The sequence below is a fragment of the Cydia splendana genome, chromosome 12 (assembly GCF_910591565.1).
Source record: "Cydia splendana chromosome 12, ilCydSple1.2, whole genome shotgun sequence".
Lineage (NCBI taxonomy): Eukaryota > Metazoa > Arthropoda > Insecta > Lepidoptera > Tortricidae > Cydia > Cydia splendana.
In genome coordinates, this window is record NC_085971.1 from 12,378,115 (window position 1) to 12,398,724 (window position 20,610).

At 36.6% G+C, this 20,610-nt stretch overlaps 1 protein-coding gene across 3 annotated transcripts in view; it reads right to left on the reverse strand.

Moving 5' to 3' along the window:
• The window catches only part of LOC134795523 (glycogen-binding subunit 76A), a 78,471-nt gene that overhangs the window by 37,742 nt on the left and 20,119 nt on the right, over positions 1–20,610 (reverse strand). Inside the window, exon 1 of one of the 3 annotated variants that reach the window (XM_063767407.1) lies at positions 11,371–11,518. The exons of the other annotated variants lie outside the window; for them this stretch is intronic. Within the exon in view, the coding sequence (XP_063623477.1) occupies positions 11,371–11,397 (27 nt within the window). The 5' untranslated portion in view covers positions 11,398–11,518. Of the gene's footprint in view, positions 1–11,370; positions 11,519–20,610 lie in introns of those variants that run through there. 3 annotated transcript variants of the gene reach the window in all.

The following is a 20,610-nucleotide window of genomic DNA, read 5'->3' on the forward strand; positions in this document are numbered from 1 at the left end:
GTAGCGAGGGATTCTAAAGTAGAATCCTGAGCGTATAATGAGGGATTCAAGTGTTAACGCCCAGACGAAATAATTTTGATACCGTGTGACATAGGTGATGTGAAAAAAATAAACTTGCCATCTTGGATACGGGCCTATCGTAATACTCTCTTTGGTCAAATATCTTCAAAATCGTATACCTGCGATCGTTTGTTGATTTTTCCCACGGTTTAGGGTAACATTGGATCTTTTTAAAATCACAATTGTCTAAATCTTTTTAGATTCCATGATCCGTTAGCATGTTTTTTACTCAAGTTGTTAAACGTTGCCCATCAGCTACGAGTATAAACTTATAAGTAATTGTTATAATTCTAGCTAACACCATATGAACATGATATAATGATAATGATTGACATTGGTGTTGATATTATATTGTATTCTGGTTTTTTCTGATGAATAAATCTTTGCTAATTAATATTGTTACAAGCGATATGTACCTACCTATATTTAGCGGTCTTCATAGGTAATGAGCCCGCACACTTCAAATTTGTTCATTATGCTCTGAGCTAAGTCAATAGTTGCGTAGTACCTAACTCAAATTGTTCTCAAGTAAATATCAACCAATAGTTGTAATGTAAATACTTCGGCAGGCGTGGCTCACTCCGCGATTTCGTCGCTTTGCTACAGGTAGCTAGCTAAAAGTACATCCGTTCCCTCGTTCCACACCAATTTTGGTGGCTAGTCATAAGCCGCGCGTGGCGCTGTCGCCACCTAGCGGCCATATCTGTCCTGATCGTAACAGACGCGTTATGTTAAAGAGCGAGTGTTCTGTAACTAGTACTATTATTTATTCTGTGACTTCGGTTTGGCCGTTAAGGAGCAGGAGGAATGTGCGGGAACCGGTTGCACTAGCCGACACCTCGCAGGACTTATTCAGGGCTGTTATTATAATTATTGACCGCGCGCAGCATGTTTGAGGCTCACCAGTGTAAATGTGGGTCCCAACCATAGCGGAGTCGTACAATCGAGTTTTTAGGTTCCTAGTTCCTAGGCTAGACTATATAACCACCTAGATTTGATATTATTTCCGCTTAAGCGTATCTCTTAGGTTCATTGGTAGAATGAGACTGATATACCTGCAAAATATGCACGATCTGCTACCCCTCATGTGAACACACCTTTATGAGTCTCGGGGACACTCACTGGTTCGCTTGAGTCGAATACTCTCCAGCACTAAAAGCGATGAATATACGGGGCCAGAATGCACGCACCCGCAACTGCCACTGCGCAGAGTTTTATGACTATTGCATTATAAACCACATTGTGTGTGTTAATTGAAAGACGAACCTGTATTTATGATTGGAGGCTGGATAAGTTCAACACGATGCTATTTTGAAATAAATTCTTTGCTAGCTAAATTGGAAGTTGGCAAGTCAAACTTTATCATTGCAAAAGAGTACCTATATAAGTACTTACATATTTGTTTACCTTTAAAATAGAATTTATTTCGGGTAGGTAAATTATTACTTTTTCGTGCAAATAATGTTTTGATTAATATTTCGAAATCGGTTCGCACGGTTTAAATGATTGTATGAAAGTGCATTTGAGGAAAATGATTGTGTTAAAGCACATTTTTTTCTACAATATTAAAAAAAAAACCAGATCTGAAATAACCGTTAGCTACGAGTACGTAGAAATCGTTATATGTAAATGTATTCATAATCCAACCCACAAATGTTTGGTTTTTGTGTGCAAATATGCAAATAAAATAAATGTTACCGCGAAATCCAATAAAAGCTCCAACTGTTTATTATAGTGGAGCAACTAAAATAAACACATTACGTTTATTCTAAAGCGAATTAAACATTTTATGTTTAGCTACACATGAATGACATGACGATGACAGGAGCGAGAAGTACCTACATAATTACCTAACCTTGTAACACGATTTTCTATTTTGAAAGTTTTTCGCATATTGCATGACATGCCCGATGTCTGATGAAAATGATGTTTTACTAATCAGAGATGTGAGTAGTAGCCGTAGTAGGGTAGCTAAAGTAGCTACTGGCATAACTACACTCATTACTTTCATAGTAATACTTGCTTGCGTAATAGGAATTTAGTTTACAGGAATCTTAAGATTAATGTATAACATCAAATTATAAATAAATAAATATTAGGACATTCTTACACAGATTTACTAACTCCCACGGTAAGCTCAAGGAGGCTTGTGTTATGGGTACTCAGACAACGATATATATATAATATATAAATACTTAAATACATAGAAAACACCCATACCTCCGGAACAAATATCTGTGCTCATCAAACAAATAAATGTCCATAACGGGATTCGAACCCAGGACCAACGGCTTCACAGGCAGGGTCGTCACTATTACCCACCCCACTAGGCCAGACCGGTCGTCAAAATTAAATTCGATTCCTACGATCGCTGGTATACTAATGAGATAAGAAGCATATATGTTCACAAGCCAATGCACCCGAGTCCCAGGAACAAGCAGTCACTAGGCACATGTCGGATGTCGGTCAGCTCCTCGCCACCAGAATAACTTATAGAGCACGACCCAGTAATGTTGCGAGCTAGAGTGGTTGATAAACGTGTCGCTTGCGTTTCTAGTAGCCATAGAGCTAGGCCAATAAAAGACAGAAATTACCCTAAGCAAAACATTTAAAGTAAATTGATTCCAACACTCACTCAACGCATTAAAAACTCGAGTAAGTACCTCAAGCATACCTCGAGTTTTGTCCTCTAAAAAAAGAATAGGAATCATTTCTTAGTTAACCTAAAGACGTCTCGTTTTCTGCTCACACATTTCCTTTAACCCTTTACCAGGCCCCTAAGAACTAGCGTATCTCCATACGTACTGTATATACTGTTACAACCGTATTGAACGCCTTGTAAAAAATGTATTTACGAAAGTCGGAGATGTTCCTTTAAACCAGAAATAAAAATGCGGGTTACGGTTATCCCATCGCCTGTCTAAGTAATTAACTGTCATACTCGATCTTGTCTTATTATATTCTTGATCAGGCGAAGGGATATATTCCTCCCACATCTTTTATCGGTTATCATAGTCAAGGTTTAACTCCAAATCTATTACGAAACATTATATCAACCACTGAATCGCTCTAGGTTGGACACAAAAACAGTTTTATTACTTACTTACGTGAGTTTTTATGACATGACAGCATGACAATTTACCGGGCCATGGGAAGAATAGCTCCCGCACAGTTAAACTCTAATAAGGCCATGGGATAATGTCAACCCACATCCTAATACTGGTCATACACAATAATGCAGGAATATTTAGCAATGTTTACGATTACAGTACCTTTCAAACACTCAAAATCTACGAAATATCAATAAATTGTTCGATCTATGTACCTACTTCTGTTTCATAGAAATTAAGGAAAATGTTCGAATTTCTCCGTAGTTTACTGAAATTAGAGTTCAAGTGAATTTAAACGGCTGCCAAAGATATATTACGCGATTTAGAAGCATGTTGTGAATGAAGATCATAAAATACTATTTTCAGGGATCGACAAAATATTTTGTAGGAGGGTTGGAGTTAAAACCTGATTACTGTAACCGATATAAGATGTGGGAGGAATATATCCCTTCGCCTGGTAAAGGGTTAATGTTATACCATGCAATAGAACCAACAACGCATTATGGCAATTAAAATCAGCGGAGACCTGAGGACGACCCCAGCCAAAATGACGAATCGTTTATCGATAATTGCCAATAAAAATGTGAATACCTATACCATAAAACGGGGTGAAAAGACACGATTTTCAACTTCAAGGACGATTTTCGCCAATAATCCAAATGATAAAAGTAATAATTTTGATATCATTTTTTGAGTCTTGGTTAGTTCTTCAATTTTGCTTTTGTGAAATAAATTTTTACCTACCCAATTCGGAGAAAATCAAAGAAAACTACCTGTTTTCTCCATATCCTTAAAACGGGGTCGATAGACACAAGAAATATTAAGTTTTAGCTGTCATATAGGCATCGAATTTGGTCATTATTATGTGGATACTCTATTGGCAAATGGTATATATATCTGTTAAACAGCTATTTAACACAAAATTATTTTTTCGTGTCTTTCAACCCCCAAGGCGTGTCTTTACACCCCTTTGTTGTATCTAATCACCCCCTATGGCGTAACTGTTCACCCCATATGCGTGTCCACTGACCCCTTTATAACGTAAATTTGCTTGTTATTGGTTTTTTTGCAAAAAAATGCTTTATTATAGAGAAAATTAGTGATATTATTTATTATTTAGGTACTACAGATACTATATTACCAGGTTAGTTAACTTTTACTTAGTTAATGTTAAAACATTTACCGCTAGAACAAAGTTCAGACAGGCTTCATTTCTTACCTCGGCGAGACATTACTTTAGAGTCAAAAACATCTAACTTTTAGGCAGTTTGATTAAGTTCTTTTGGTATCAATGTAGAGAATAAATAGTCTACTTTATACGCATTCCAAAAAATCTAATTTTAGAGATGTACGTTTTTAAATATAACAACATGAAAGAAAAAGTTCAAAATTTCTCTATTCACCCCGCGATTTCTGTTCACCTGGTTTTACGGTATATTAAGTTTCGATTTTACTTTTCTATGAACTTTTGCCAATTGTCCCTAGTTATTTTATGCATCTATCTGGCTTGTCTATCTGTATTCCCTCGAATATTCACACAACACAACTACAGAATTTACATATTTATTTCGACAAATAAATCTTAGTAGAACTAGCGCCCCATTTTGTACAGGCGCACACAACTATCGGAGCGCAGGCGATACCTCGATGATAGCGACAGTCCGCGGCACGAACACCTCTCATAGTGATAATCAGTACGTAGGGATAAGACCTACGAGTCTTGTCAGATTTTATCAAAAGGTTTACGAGCTCTGCGAACCTTCGCAACGGAAGATCAGCCAACGGATTACGTTGAGTGTGTAACATGTTGTGAATAGAATCAGGCGTTACTTTGCGGAAATCCATATTAATTAAAACCAACATATTACTTTGCTAATCTGCGAAAAGATAACGTGCTAGTCAATCAGTGCTAACCCGTTATACTTACTTGCGTATTTTTACATGCAATTAATATTCCCACCCTCCCACCGCAAAAATAAATACGCAAATAAATATAACAAACCACCACCAAAAGAATAATCCTTGACACGTGTTTCACGTGTTAGCACGTTATCTTTTCGCGGATTAGCAAAGTAATATTTTAGTTTTAATTGTGTAACATGTTTATCATAATTGTAACTAACACTATTACCTTCTAGGAAAACTGTTGATGCGAATATGTTTCATGGAGGGTTGACCATGTCCCGCCGGAAATACAAAAAAAAATATCTCATACAAAAAAACACGGTAGGTATATGAAAAACCGCGTGGGTAATCTAACCTAACCTACCCCGCATCAAATAATAAAACAATACAACTTTACATATATATAATATGATATACCATGAATATACCTACCAATTTACGTATGTGAAACAATTTAATACGTAAGTAATGTAATGATAAAGCTTTGAAATGTCCGTTTTAATAATCTTTTTTATTAGCTGCTAATTATTGTAACTACATACATTAATCGCCAAAAAATACCTACTTATTCAAAAAACGCGAGATAATTGCCACATATGCACCATGCGATAAAACTTACTGAAAGATCATTATAATTAATTATGTAAACACAAACAGTACCGATTGACCTATCATTATTATTATTTTACCTACTACATATGTGCTACTGTTTGTGAATCCGGCAGGCGAGTGAGGCGAGGCGTCGTAGTATTTTGGGAAGTAAGGCGGTCTTCACATTATATCACCGGAACAGGGGATCTACCGCGAAAACCGAAATTCGTTCAGAAACCTATCGTGAGTGGTATTAAATGAAAGGGCATTTTGAGCCGGTTCTAAAATTATATCACATTATTATATGTTCGTCACTTGCATTCAATTAAAATAAAAATAATTTTCAAAACATACCAATTTTGGGCTCCTTCAGATACGAAACCGTTGAATTATTTTTTGTAAAATATACATCAAGTAATACCCAATATCCTCATATCTAACCCCAAGAAATTAATTTCGAAAATATTTAGTTTTAGTATTCCCTTTCATTTAATACCACACACGATAGGTTTCTGAACAAAAATTATTTTTTTTTCCATACAAAAAAAAGATGACGTCATAACTCCTTTCAGTTTGTTTTTTTTTTTGGGTGCTACGGGTCAAATTGATTCAAATGGCCTAAAGATTAATCGTGCCGATGTTCATACCTTTAACACCATTTGCAGCTGATTCCCGAATTTCAGGGTGTATACCGCTATCGCTATAAACTAGGTGTAGTTATACGCTCTAATAGTAAGAGAACACAAAGCGTTTTTTTTTTCGTACCTACTATGACATTAGGACGAATGTAGTGATGGTAAACTATTTGTTTTTAATTGGGTGAATTTGTACAATTAATCGTCGCGTATTTTCTCAAAAAAAATTAAGAAAATAAAACAAATAGATATCAGTATTTAAACAGAATGTTGTATCTATTTGTTTTATTTTCTTAATTTTTTTTTTTGAGAAAATACGCGACGATTTATTGTACAAATTCACCCAATTAAAAACAAAAACTTGAATGTTTGTCTCAATATGCCTACTGATTGCCTGATTGGCCAATACGGGGAGTTTACTGAAAATGATCCGAGCAAGGTCAACGACCCGTTAACGGTCTTGTTTGCCAGTGGGCGGGCGGCGCGCGCGCAGCGACCTTCACAAGGAAAATAGAAATAGATGCGATTAAAAAGTTATCACAATGACATTCGTGACGATTGTTTAATATAAGGAAAAAAGAATGATAATGAATATCAAGCTTATATTGTTTTTTGTTGTGTAATAATTGAATAGGTAGGTGTTTAAGCTCTTAATGGTATTGTTTTTTTCACGTTAGGAGATAAGTACGTATGAGATACCCATAATGCTGTAATCAGAATTCTTTGTTAATTATTTAAAGATAATAGAAGTACTTAAGTACCAATTAGCAGTAATTAGTTTACAACTTCACATAATTTTGTTAGCATGGTGTATTTATAGGAAGGTATTTCGGTGTAAGTAACAAACCGTAAATAAACCTATTATCTCTGTTTTTAAAACCTATGGCATTCGAACTTTAAAGGTTTATTTGATAGCGAACTGATATTACTATCGGTGCATTTCACCCACACTTTAATGTGCGAGCAAGATGTACTACGATTAATGTCATTTGAATATTAAATCAAGATTTATTTATTTATTTATCGTATGACATACTTTACATGTCACTGCAGTATAAAATTAAGATGAGTTTAGTGGAAACACGGCTCTGCAGATGCTACCATCGCCGGCGCAGCGTGACGGCGCGCCCGCCGTGACAGCGGCGTCACTCGACACAATTCAACTCTACCATTCAATATTATGCTACTCTGTTACGTCTCAAACCACAAGTACACGCAAGTTATCTAGCTGTTTGATTTTTGATTCTTTGAATTGATTTTATTTAGGTACCCCTTTGTCAACTCGCGTTTGTTTGTAGAATACCTAGTTAAGCTATCTTAATTTTAATAAACATGACAATACTAGCCATACTATACGTCTACATATATCTAACACAACTTCTGTTTGTTTGCCATGAGACATTCTTCCGCGATCGGCGAAAGAAAAATAATTCTGGCAAGCCGTAGTGGGATGTCACAAGGCTAATAGACAATTTAATTCAATGTTTTTGGAACGTATGAAGATCAAGACCTAATTAATCTTAGACACGTCTCATGCTGGCAATTAATTATTTAGACAAGTTCGGGATTATTTAGATTGCAAATAAATCATCTACTTAAATAAAAGTAGAAAAAGCGATTTATTCGATCACTACGCGCTTTTTCAAAAGCTAAAATAATCTCTTCGTTTTATTTTCGAACGGGATTGGGAAATTACCAATAAGTTTATTCCAGGTTTTTCTGGAAATCTTTGTAATTGGATACATAACATGAATTAAATGTCATAAGAGAGGCTACTTGTTTAAGAGGAGACTCCTTCTCCTTGGATATAGACATTAAATAAAATATTTTATTCTTACATGGTCTAAATTTACCTACGTCTATATACCTAAGTAGGTATATAGAGTAAGTACTACAGTTGAAGCATTATAAAAGTAGGTAAATCTTTTCATTAAAATAAATAAGTTTGTTATTAGTAAAATATTTAAGCCGGAAATTTGGAGAGTTGTAATTTGTAAAAAATATAAATACGAGCGACTGTTGCTCCTTTCTTGCTCTATCAGCTACTAGCTACAGTCTATCAATTTACTTGTTACCTAATAACGAAATGTCCATATTATTAAATAAGTACCAATTTTGTAAAGTCTCGGAAACCGCGTATCCGCTTAAAGCCGAACAACCGTACTCTCTAGACTCAAGACATGGTCCGCCCTTATACGGCCGTACAGGTTTCACGAAGTTATCGTGAACGCCGCTGCTTGTGTAACAAGTGCTTGAATTACAAGTAAATTTACATACACGTTGCCATGCCAGGAATGCGACTATAGCAAAAAGTCTTACTGATATTCTGTTAATAGACTCGAACGAAAATAAACAGTGCGATGCCAACGACGCTTTAAACAGAGGACGTTGTTTGCGAAAAATGATAACATTCCTATATATAAGCGATACATTTATGCAATAAGTAACATTCGCCAAATGCGATAAGAAATGTTAAGAATGCAAATGTTTACTCGTAAGTATGACGTGTACGAGATAGTACTCTAATGTCTCTAATCCCAAGAAAGATAATAATCATGATGAGTAAGTCCACAAAATGCTTCGATTCCGAATTGAATAATGTTAGAGATGCGTGACAATAGCATGCGCACAATAGATTATTAAACACGACTCCAGTATCGAAGTGCATTAATTTAATTCACAAACATTTTTGCATCGACTGTGAGCTCGTTTCAGTACAGCTTGGCCTCCAGATCCTTAACAAGTTTGGTTAATCAGAAATCAAACGTATACTGGTTCTTCTGACTCAAAGCGTCTAGCAATAGTTGATAAATAGACCCGTGTTGTTCCGAGATTCCGATATTTCTGCTTTCCCCGATAATAACTAGACATTATCTCTTGTAGGTACAAGAGAACATGCTGAAATCTGTTCTAATGGACCGTACAGCGACAGGGCATGGTTCACACTACGCCCGACCTCTGAACTCGATGACACTTTGCTAATAACTAGATAACGTATACCAACTTAATTATTACAGTGCTTAATGTCGATTCGAAATGAATTCGCCCAGGAATCAAAACATCAACATCCGTGTTTTGTATACTATATTATGTACAATGTTGAAATAAACGTCGCCGATATAAGGTGTCGCAGGTTAGACGGCCACGTGTAGAGGCGCGTTATACTATAATGTAAAGGAAGACATTAAGGCTCCTCTTCACGTTGGGCCAACTCCAACGCCAACGAGGGACGCAGCCATGCGGTAGAATGAGATAGCAATATCACTTGCTCCCTCTAACGCCTAAATGCGTCCCTCGTTGGCTTTGGCGTTGGCCCAACGTGAAGAGGAGCCATTAGACTAAAATACCTACACACTGTTTAGAGGGAACAATAAGGTGTGTGTCCTGTGCCCCAAAAAAGGGGATTTCAGTGTAAGCTGGTATTAGCTAGGATCAAACGAAATATGAACGAATTAATTGCAATCATGAATTTACCTGTTTTAAAATTTTCTTTTCTTATAAACCAGTACCTAATCTCATTTTAGGGGATTAATTCGTAAACAAGATTCTATTTTCTATTTCACATGAAGATATATAGGTTTTAACGAAACTTTTATTACAGTTGTATTTGCATAGGTACCTATATAGTACTTTTCTTGATATGCAATAAAATATGCTTTTATGAAACTATAAAGATATCATAAATACTTGCTCTTGCTCTGTACACCCTGAGTATAACTTTTATTTCTTAGTTAAGATAATTGTGTCATATAGTATCGTTAAATAAATAATAATGATAAAAGCTATTCTGGGTGGTTTTATATCAACAATAATATTATGAAGTTAGTACATAGCAATAAAATATTGGATATGCTGTATATATGCATACCTAGACTTATATCGACCGGGATATGGACCGTGATACCCTGATTACATTTTGTATTTATGTTTTTGTGAAATCTAACCGTGAATCATTCAAAACTGTTATATGCATAGGTACTATTATCAATTGCATTGAAAAAATGTACATGAGTGTATTAAATTATAGGGTATATTTTTCAAGATATCTATCGATCTGAGTGGTCTCCGAAGCTCAGATTTCAAGATTTGCCAGAGAATATGGATGTCAAATTTTGTAAACGCTACAGGCATTGCAAATTTCATGCTTTCCTCAGGATGAGACCATTTTTTGCAGAAATTAGGTTGTACAGTCTTGGCGCTTGGTAAAGTATAACCAATAATTTAATGCGTTATTTAAAACGAAAATTCGATATTAGTAGTACAAGAACATCAAGAATTGAATAAAAGCCGCCATTAGGTAGATGGCGCTAACACTAATTATAGTTGCTTACATTGAATATAAGCTTCTAATAACTCTTTAATTATAACCATTCAACGAACGATCCTATAAGAAACTTGTTATTTTATTATTAATACATATTATTAATATGTTTACAGTGGTTATATACGTTCACAAAGCCTATGATCATTATTACTAAAGACGACTAAAGATGTCTTTAGTTAACTAGATAAGTACCTAATTAGTTCCTATTTAACTGAACTTGACATACCACGGTAATATACACACGTGTAGTTAATTAAATAAATACCTAGCTATTTCCATTTAACACATAATAATGTACTTATATAACAAATAATACCTACATTCTTTGATATATTACAATTTAAAACCGATTTCAGGCGATCCAATCCAAGATATGAGAGTTCATTTTAAGTACTTACCTACCTGAAATCGTTTAAATAAAAAAGAACATACAAAATCAATGAAGCCATATTGAAAAAGGCACATTATTGTGCAGATCATTTGAACAACTGTGCAAAGGTTTATTTATAACTTGTTATGTTAAATTTTCTACGAGACATTTACATACTTTGCAAAGTTCGGCAACTAATGTGTGCTCGTAACATGCCTAAGTATTTGCTAAATTATTTTGGCTGCTTCTTAATACTAATAAATAAAAGAGACATAGAACCACAACTTTGTCAAAAACTTGCCGGTATACCTAAAAGAACTAAAATGGTAAAAACAGTGAGTATTGTAGGTAAGTACTTTAAATGTTTGTTCTTACCCGCAGATTCATCTCTTGGCCAGTCATGGCACACTCACTGGCACATATAGCATCACAATAAAGTACAATACAATAGTGCCGAGTAAACACATGCACGCTATCAACACGTCGCGAGAGTTTGAGGCAACTGTGCAGTCGAGACTGAATGCACCCCGGTCGTGTGTGCATGTAGCTCACAGAGCTGCGACTCGAACTTCAGGCTACCAGTGTAAATGTTAACTCTAGATAAGTTATAGGTACAACAATGCGCAGGGACACTGAATTTTAGCCCAGTCATTTAAAATGGCAACAAAACTTAAATTCTGTAATCAGTTAAAAAAAATAAAGGAGCCATGAGACATGAAAAACAATGAAACACACAAAACAATATCTAATATATTATAAATAACCAAGTACGAGTAATCCTAAGCGCACTATAGCTAGTAGTCCCACGCCACTCCATAACACTCCAATAATCTCGCTCAATCACTAATCACCATTGCAATTCTCTTCCAGAATATGGTGTATCGACTCCTCCGAACTCCTAAAAAACTCTCCTAAAAAAATAAAACCTAATACTCCTACCTATTTAAAATATTTAGAGTTTTAGACGATCAACTCAACATTTCCATTTCCACTGCAGTCAGTTTCCTTCGCAAAACTTTGCCTATCCCCGAATGGGAACATCTGGTAAGTCTGAGCGTTCGACTCGCATGTGTCGACAAAATATCCCTTCATGTGATATTCCTATCGCTAGCTTTATCAGTACACTAGTATAACTCTGATCTCTTCCTATTCATATTTGTTACAGATCTCGGGGCAATAGTAAATGGTTCCAGTGTTTGGTTCGTCTACGTTCGATGAAACAAGAATAACACGGCCAGTGGACACAGGACACTGTGATAGCGGAGCGATAACTCTGCTTTCTCCGTAGAAACCCGAGGACGAATAAAGAGTTCCTATCTCTGGAACTTCTAGAACATGTAGTTACAACATATAATGAACAAAGTGCGACATTGTTTAAAATAAAAATAACCCGGGTAGCCATTCTTAAAATTATGTTAATGTACCTATGGTAGTAAAATGTAAATATTCCGGTTTCATACCCAATCTGTAAAATCTTACAACAACAAGTTTTTTTTCTTTAAATGTACTTCAAAAATATTATAAATATGTAATAACAGTCGCAAAGATTTCGTTGCCGTATCGTACTCTCACACGATTGAAAAGGGACGTAAACAGTAAATGTAAATAACCTAAAAAGTGAATGTCAATAGACCAAGTCATAAAAACATTCTAAATTGATAAAGTTGTTTAAGTAATTGAAAAGGGTATCACGGTTAAATGTCAATTTAAATCAAAATAAGGCAGTCAGAGCAAGGCACGGGCGGTCTTTTATCGTAGGGGTTAATTAAAGTTTTCGCATGGAAAAGTACTGCACGATTACTTGTGGCAAAGAAAACAATGTCACTTTATCTATAAATAGTAGGTCAGGCGATGCAGGGCTCATATCCCAATCGCTTCGCGAGCGTTTTACTCAGACGAACTAGCATAACTGTGCTGTATCCGTAACAACTAAGGAGCACTGGTTTCCCTCGGGCAATTTTGTACGGTGCGTGATAGGAATAGCCTAGGGCGGCCGGCGGTACAAATGTGGCAACTGCAGCGCACATTTTGGCACAAGCTTTTGGGTTTCTGAATGCGCTGAGAATAGACTCCGTGACACCAATTTATGGCCATAAAAATGAGGTATGCTGATGGACTGATATTGTATAAGCAAATTTGGGCGGCATGCTGAAACTTTGCCAAGTATAACGAATTATGATGAGTGAGTAAATCATGTTAAACTCCATGACGGTTCGTGCTCCACGTTAGTTCTCTCCAGTTTGTCCAGCCCCTTGTACGTACCCAACGAGCAATTATGCGCGTTAAAAATCACAAGTTCGACACAGCGAAGAAGAGAGGTACGTATTAGGTACAGTCCGATCAATAGTAGCATAAATATGAAAGAACGCGCCGGTAGTACCCATCCGCCACCCTCGATTACTTTTCCAAATAGAGAAATGGCTCGACAGTTCGCGTTCAAAAGTGTCTGCAACAGTTTAGTATCAGCTAGAGAATGGTAGATAGTTTTGACGCATACTCCGATACGCTACTATTGATACTGACTGTACCTACCTAGTGTCATCAATTCTAAGCTTACAGAAACAAGATTTGTTCAATCAAAACTCTTTGCGTAAGCCATGTTTGTCGAACCTATGCTCACACAGACGTGCAAATTTTGGATAAACAGAATTGTTTCCATGAAATGCAATGCATGTTTCTGTGTGCACGCCGGTCCGCAAACAAACTTAATGGACTCGAGTGGCAAATATTGGCGATTGTCTGAATATATGCATGAAGAGAATGTGTCAAACCTAACAATAACAACGACGTGTAAGTTAAAGCCAGCAAGATTCTTTCTAATTTGAACTGAGATGCTAATAGAAATATGCTGAGAAGTATAGACTTTGTAACTTTTACATTAGTTTGTTGACTTCTTTTTTAACTGGAAATTTATAACTAGGAAAATTATCACAACCCTCCTATTAGGTCTCACCTACCTAGTGCTAGAACTGCTTACCATAGCAATATCTTTAGTGGATATTAAAATGCTACTTATAATGGTATTAGTCCTTGCATGTGAAAAAATAACATAAAGCGTCGCTGCTCCATTAAAAACAGAATTAATTAAAATTTGCATACAAATGCGCTTAATCTCAATTTTATCCTAAATTGGGATTTTTTAATCACACTCTTATTTAAGAGATACATAATTTAACTCTTTATGTACCACATTAAAAATAATTAGGTGTTGTGAATTAACCACGAACTTTATTTTTGGTATCGTTAAGTGTTAAAAAGTGATAAGTTGTACGATTTTCTTTTTAGTTTATTTGCCATTGTTGGAGATGATAGATATTACATTGTTTTAAAGTCCATTATGTAAGCATGATGGTCCGAAACGTAATGAAGTTGCTACGGACCGGGAATCGAACCCACTGCGGTCAACCGCACACCGCCACCCGACACCGGCCTGCGATGATACATCGTAGATACCTACTAACTCTTCATAGATAAACCTTATTTCAATGGGATAAGGCTATAAATAGCCAGTTAAGTGTGTTGTTAGAAACTACTGCAGTTTCTATTTTTGAATGCACTTCAAATGAGTTCCAATTAAGGGGATGTGTTTTGTATCCTTGATAAACGGGCCTCTTGTGGGTCCCGCAGGTAAGTAGCTGTGTCTGTCCCTCCATTGCGGTTTTTTTTATAATCGCAAGTTTTTAAGTGTCGGCGTGGAAGTTTACCTAACGATGGCGCCCTCGATTAAGGTTATTTGGACGAATGACCAAACGTGGAAAATTTGCCTCAGAATGTTAATATATTTTTCCTTTTTTATTGTGGGACGTACCACATACAGATGATCAACTCTGGCCAACGTGGGACTCGAACCCACATCCTTGGATTGCGGAACTGGTAACGCACTGGACCGGCAAAATCCAGGGATTTGGGTTCGAGTCCCACGTTGGCCAGAGTTGATCATCGTTGATTTTATCATTGCGATTGACATCTGTATTTACAATTTATAGATTTTGCCTCATATTATAAGAATTCTCAAGTTTCTTAATTTACTAGGAATATAAAGTATATATAGGTAGTAAGGTACCTGTCGCGATAATATGTCATACTCACGAAGTGTTTTCATCAGATTAACCGGAGATAATAAGCCAGCCCAAGTCAAATAAATAAGCACACTTTTTCATCCAGGCAAACATGTCAAAGTCACCTTCTACACATGTGTGAAGTATGAGGTGATGTAAATCTATTGATCGAGATTGTTTGATATCGCAGTCAACATTCAAATTGCTTGTTAATGAATTAAACTGTCCAGCATTTCAGCAAAACCAACGAATGATATCATAATCATTTATTCGTCGCAATCCATGGTATTACAGATGTTTTAAGTTTAAACTAGACGGGCCCGCAGCTCCGCTCGCGTAAATGAAATAAAGAGTTTGTCTTATGTTTAGTTAAATACCGATATTATTATGTATTGAACCCTGCCAGGGTTTATAAGTGTGATAGGGACTTCTTATTTGTAACCGATATTAGGATACCTTAATTCGCAAATTTCTCAAAAAATGATGTGATTTGATAAAAGGCAAGATTGTACTTTTTCATCTACGTAGGTATTTATTTAAAACTTGTTTCAACATAAAATTATTTATTTTTATACTTAAGCCCAATTGCAAAAACTTTCATTAGATTAATTTCCGCCTTAAGACGAACATGTACGACCACCGCCCATAAATCGCATTTTCATACTAACGTAAATAGTCCCCATTTCCCTGTCTGGATATTGACATTACTTACGACGGCTACGGTGACGCAACGACCCAAAATGAGTCCTGGCCTCCGACACCAGATCACGCCATGTTTCCCGGTCTTGCGATAGCTCTCGCCAGTCGCCATGGCCGAGGTTGAGCAGATCTTGAGCAACCCTTGAGCTCCAAAATATCTGAGCATGCACTTTAACTACATTATAATTTACATTATTCAGATATTTGTGAATACCTCGGCCGTTCCGATATATCTGATGGTGACTGTTCAGCAAGAAGAAAAAATCCTACCTCGTCGAGTCGTATCGTATTACGCGAGAAAACAGTTCCCGAATTGGTTATATCTGTAAAGTCATTAAAGTATAATTATCACACGCACATTATTACGGGCACCATCCCTTGAACTGATGGGCTTCATATTAACTTGCTATCAACTTTGTATTTTTGGCCCATCTCGGCAGCCCGTTCCCCGGACGAATGGCAATGTTTGCCGAAGCCGTGAAAGTCAATCTGAATAATATAACTCAAAAAGAAATTTAAAACAATAAGTATAAAATACAAATTATTAACACGATAAGCATACGATAATACTAATTTGACTGATAAGTTTGGTCATATATGGCATAAGTCACTCGTATGGGCATAGACTAAGGTTGAGGTTGACAGCACTTTTTACTTTACTTCGTGTAATAAAACACCGCAATAACTGTATACCAACATGACAAACATAAACATTTGGTATGTCTGTAGCACCACCGAAGCGAAAGCAACCGAGAGTTGCCGTAAATGGCCGATCATCATAAAATGAAGATTGTTATGAAAATTTCTTTTGCTTATAATCCTTGCTTATAATTGCTTATAATCGTGGAATAATGTAAATTAAATACGCATCGAAAGCGATAGTTTTTATATTCTAGTTCTATTCTCATATTTAGATAATACATTAGACGTGTGCGCCGATTAAAAAATGATCGGCGGCGGCGTTTGCCAAAAAATCGGCGGCGGCGGCGTGTTTTCGGTGTGAAATCGGCGTGACCTTGACTTTCAGGTTTCTTAAAAAAAATCCTTAATTTGTTGTTTTTCTTCAAAATTTTATCAATGCAGGTTACTGGTCAGTTAACTACGTATAGTTTGAAAATGCTGTGAGTAAAATAGGGTTTGTAAATGAATATAGGATAGGTATAATAACTTATTTTCCTTAGTAACTGGCTTGCATTAAGAGGTTACCTGGTCCCAATGACCTTCGATCCGATCTGTAACTCTCCGTTTTCTCAAGCTTTCCATGGCTTATCCTATTAAAATGACGTACTTTAACAAAACAGAATTCCACATATCTTTGACATTTGTTAGACTATAGTGGACTGCTATATCACACATCACGTCATATGTGGAGTATATCACACGAAAAGACCGAGTATCTCCACATGCGACGCTATAAAAATACCCGCGCTCCACCCCAAAATCTAAATGTAGGAGATATAAAGTACAAAGGAGTGTCAAAATTTAAATATTTAGGCTGCACTGTTACAGACGCCAACAATCGTGACGAGAATATCAAGATCAGGATTCAGAATACCTTGCGATGCAGTGCAGCCCTTCATAAAGTGTTAGTGTCCAAGCTTCTAAGTAGACGCGCCAAAATCCGAATCTACAAGACCGTGATTCGCCCAATCCCTAACCTACAGATGCGAAGCGTGGACACTGACACTCAAGGAAGAAAACATGCTGCTGGTGACCGAGAGGAAGATCCTCCGTAAGATACTGGGCCCAAAGAAAAGACCGGACGAAGCTGTTCAGTCCTTAGGAACCGTGAGATCGAAGACCCAGACCTGAACCTAATATCATGGGAGAGACTAAAGCTCACAGACTCTCTTGGTTGGGCCACCTTGAGAGAATGGATGAAGATCGGAACGTGAAAAGAGCATACCTGGGCCGTCCAGCAGGAAGACGTCCTATCGGACGCCCCAGATATCGCTGGCGCGACATGGTGGAGGCGGACCTGCGCGAACTTCGAGTCAACAACTGGCGAGACGTCGCACAGGACCGAGAAAAGTGGCGTCTTGTGTCGGAGGCCAAGTCTCATTTTGGGTCGCTGAGCCAGCGGAGTAAGTAAGTTTAGTGGATTGCTATGGCTTCTTTTTAATAGTTTACTTGTCGTACAAGCACCAGGCTCACTGAGACGTATCTTCTTTGTCGTTTTCTCATTGCTGAGGCTCGTGACCACATGTAATTGGTCTCCACTTCGTGCGGTCATAAGCCGTATGGACTGCACGGTGCAGACTGCTGCAAGCCGACCTCTTCATAGCGTTCGACCATCTCACACATGCTTCAACTCGAGCACGTTTGCCATTCATTCGGCTTAAATTCATGTGTTTCTCCACATCATGCGTTGGATAATATGTCCGAAGAATCTAAGGGCTCACCCATGGCATGTTGGGAAGAGATGAGTGGCGATATAGAGCTCTTTGAGAATGGAGGGGTTTGTTCTTCTAGCTGTCCAAGGTATAAGCAGCACTAGCAGCAGTCTTCGTTCATTCGTTAACAGTTGACGGTGAATACTTAGGATTACTCAGTTACTTTAATTGGTGAGTCAAATAGTTTCTGCAACTGGCTATTCAGTTTCATTTAATTAATAATTGATGTATATTTGACAACTGTAACATAATTAATACAGAAATTCCATTTTGTAATCCAAAAACCAACTTGGAATAGCTAATTAACAACACTCAAGGTCACGCCGATTTCACGCCGATCATTTATCGGCGGCGGCGGCGTGGTCAAAAACCCCGGCGGCGGCGGCACGTCTAATTGGAACAGTTTTTTCTTATCATACGTTCGTCATATTTGAGAAACGTGTCAATAACTTTTTTAGAAATTTGTAAGGCGCCATCTCGCTTCTTCCCTCGTTTTTTATCCCGTTCTGGTTTTTCAATTTTATATATATGATGATGATGATTATCACTAGATTGAAAAATAAATTATTTTTTAGAAACACTTTATAGAACCATATATTCATCATCATCATTGGGCTTTGCGTCTAACGTCTATTGCAGACGATTTATGGTGTAACACCGGAGAGACACCGTTTTTGGTGGCTGAATAGACCGATGCGAGACAGACATGGAACCATATACTCGTATTATACCTACAGGAATAATAGTAGGATGTTGAATATCGATACGACATCCTATAATTTTGACCAGAATCCACGAACGACATTTTACCATACTTGACTGTAACCATACTATCGGTAATGGGAAAATGGTGGCCCAGAGATCCATTTAAGTATTTATTATTTATTTATTTTATTTAGAAATTTAAATCTTTTCGTTGACCGTACTAAATTTAATATATCTAACTACAAAGAAGACGGGCTCGGAACCGGTTTTTTTTTTAAATCCCAACATAGCCTAATATTTTTAATTATTTTATGCTCTTTACGTAGGACTGAATCATGTATTTAGGTAACAACTTCGTATTATTAGATTGACCCAATCAAAGTGAAATAATAAATCAAAGAACGAAAAAGAACGTAATAATACCGGTATTTTTGTATGAAGAAAAAACCGGTTCCGAGCCTTGCAAAGAATTAGCAAATTTCAGGACACGTAGTCCCGTTATGAAACAGACTGACATATACACACGAGTGATCATATAAAGGTTCCGTTTTTTCCTTTTGAAGTACGGAACCCTTAAAAAGTTAAATCAATAGGAAACTTTTTTTTAAATACCCTTATCTTGTATGTAAAATTATTCCACTTTCATGGCTGCAACCTAAAGAAGACCAATGGGCAATTAGGCTCCGTTTTGCAACCCAACCCCAAAATTTGTCTTGCCAAAGCAAATTCCATCTTGTCTTCCGACTTAGAGTGAATACTGCAGTTTGGATTTGCTCACGATCTCACGATATTCATTCATAAGCGAAGAGCCTACGGGTAAATAAAATATCAAAACAATTCGTAAATACGTCGACCATTTTAGATACCGCTCCCCGCTTATCTAGAGTGGATAACTATTATACACTTGCTTATTTATTTAAAGCGTACCATGACCCCAGACAACAGTGAACGATTTAAACAATAGCTATTTTACTTAGGTTCGATATTTACCTATGACCTTATTTCCTTTGGAATTGGATCTTTAGTTAAAGTGAATTATTCAATCGAAAGATTATTCAGGTAACGATCGCTGAAAAATCTTATTGATGCAGAAATTTAATGTTTTGTAAATACTTATCTATGTATTGTTATATTTTACTTTTTATCAATCAATGAATTCTAAAGACGTAAGCAAGTTAATCGAAATAAATAGTAGGTACTTACAGATATAAAAGATACTGAAACCAACCAATTTAGTAAAGGCTGTTAGGTCTCCTGGGTGTAACTTTTTATAATAATGGTTTTATAGGATTTTAAATCACTTAATGAATGGTAAAATCTACGTGTGTTACGTTTTTTTTAATAGCCTTTTATTCCTTTGAAATAATTAAAAAAGCATTTTTTTTTATTTGGTGACTATATGAATAATATCAGTATATATTTGAACGCCTAAGTAGGTGTTCCACATTAAGATTTTTATTACAAAAATTAACACATTCCCTCACCTTGTCTAGTTTGGCAATGTACCAAAGTTGCCAATCAATCATTCTGTAAAGTCACGCATGATACGCACTACATATGTGTACTGTACCTACACGTGTCCTTCAGTGCCTTAGAGCACATGATACCTATGTCAAGTCATGTTTCTACGCCGAGTTTTCGCTACCCTATTAATATTTAAGATCAGCTGGGGTAAGTGCGCCTACAAATACAGCGTAAGAGCCGTTTCTTGGGTCTTGTTAAGATCGCTATTCGTATGCACGACCGGACACGATAAAGTG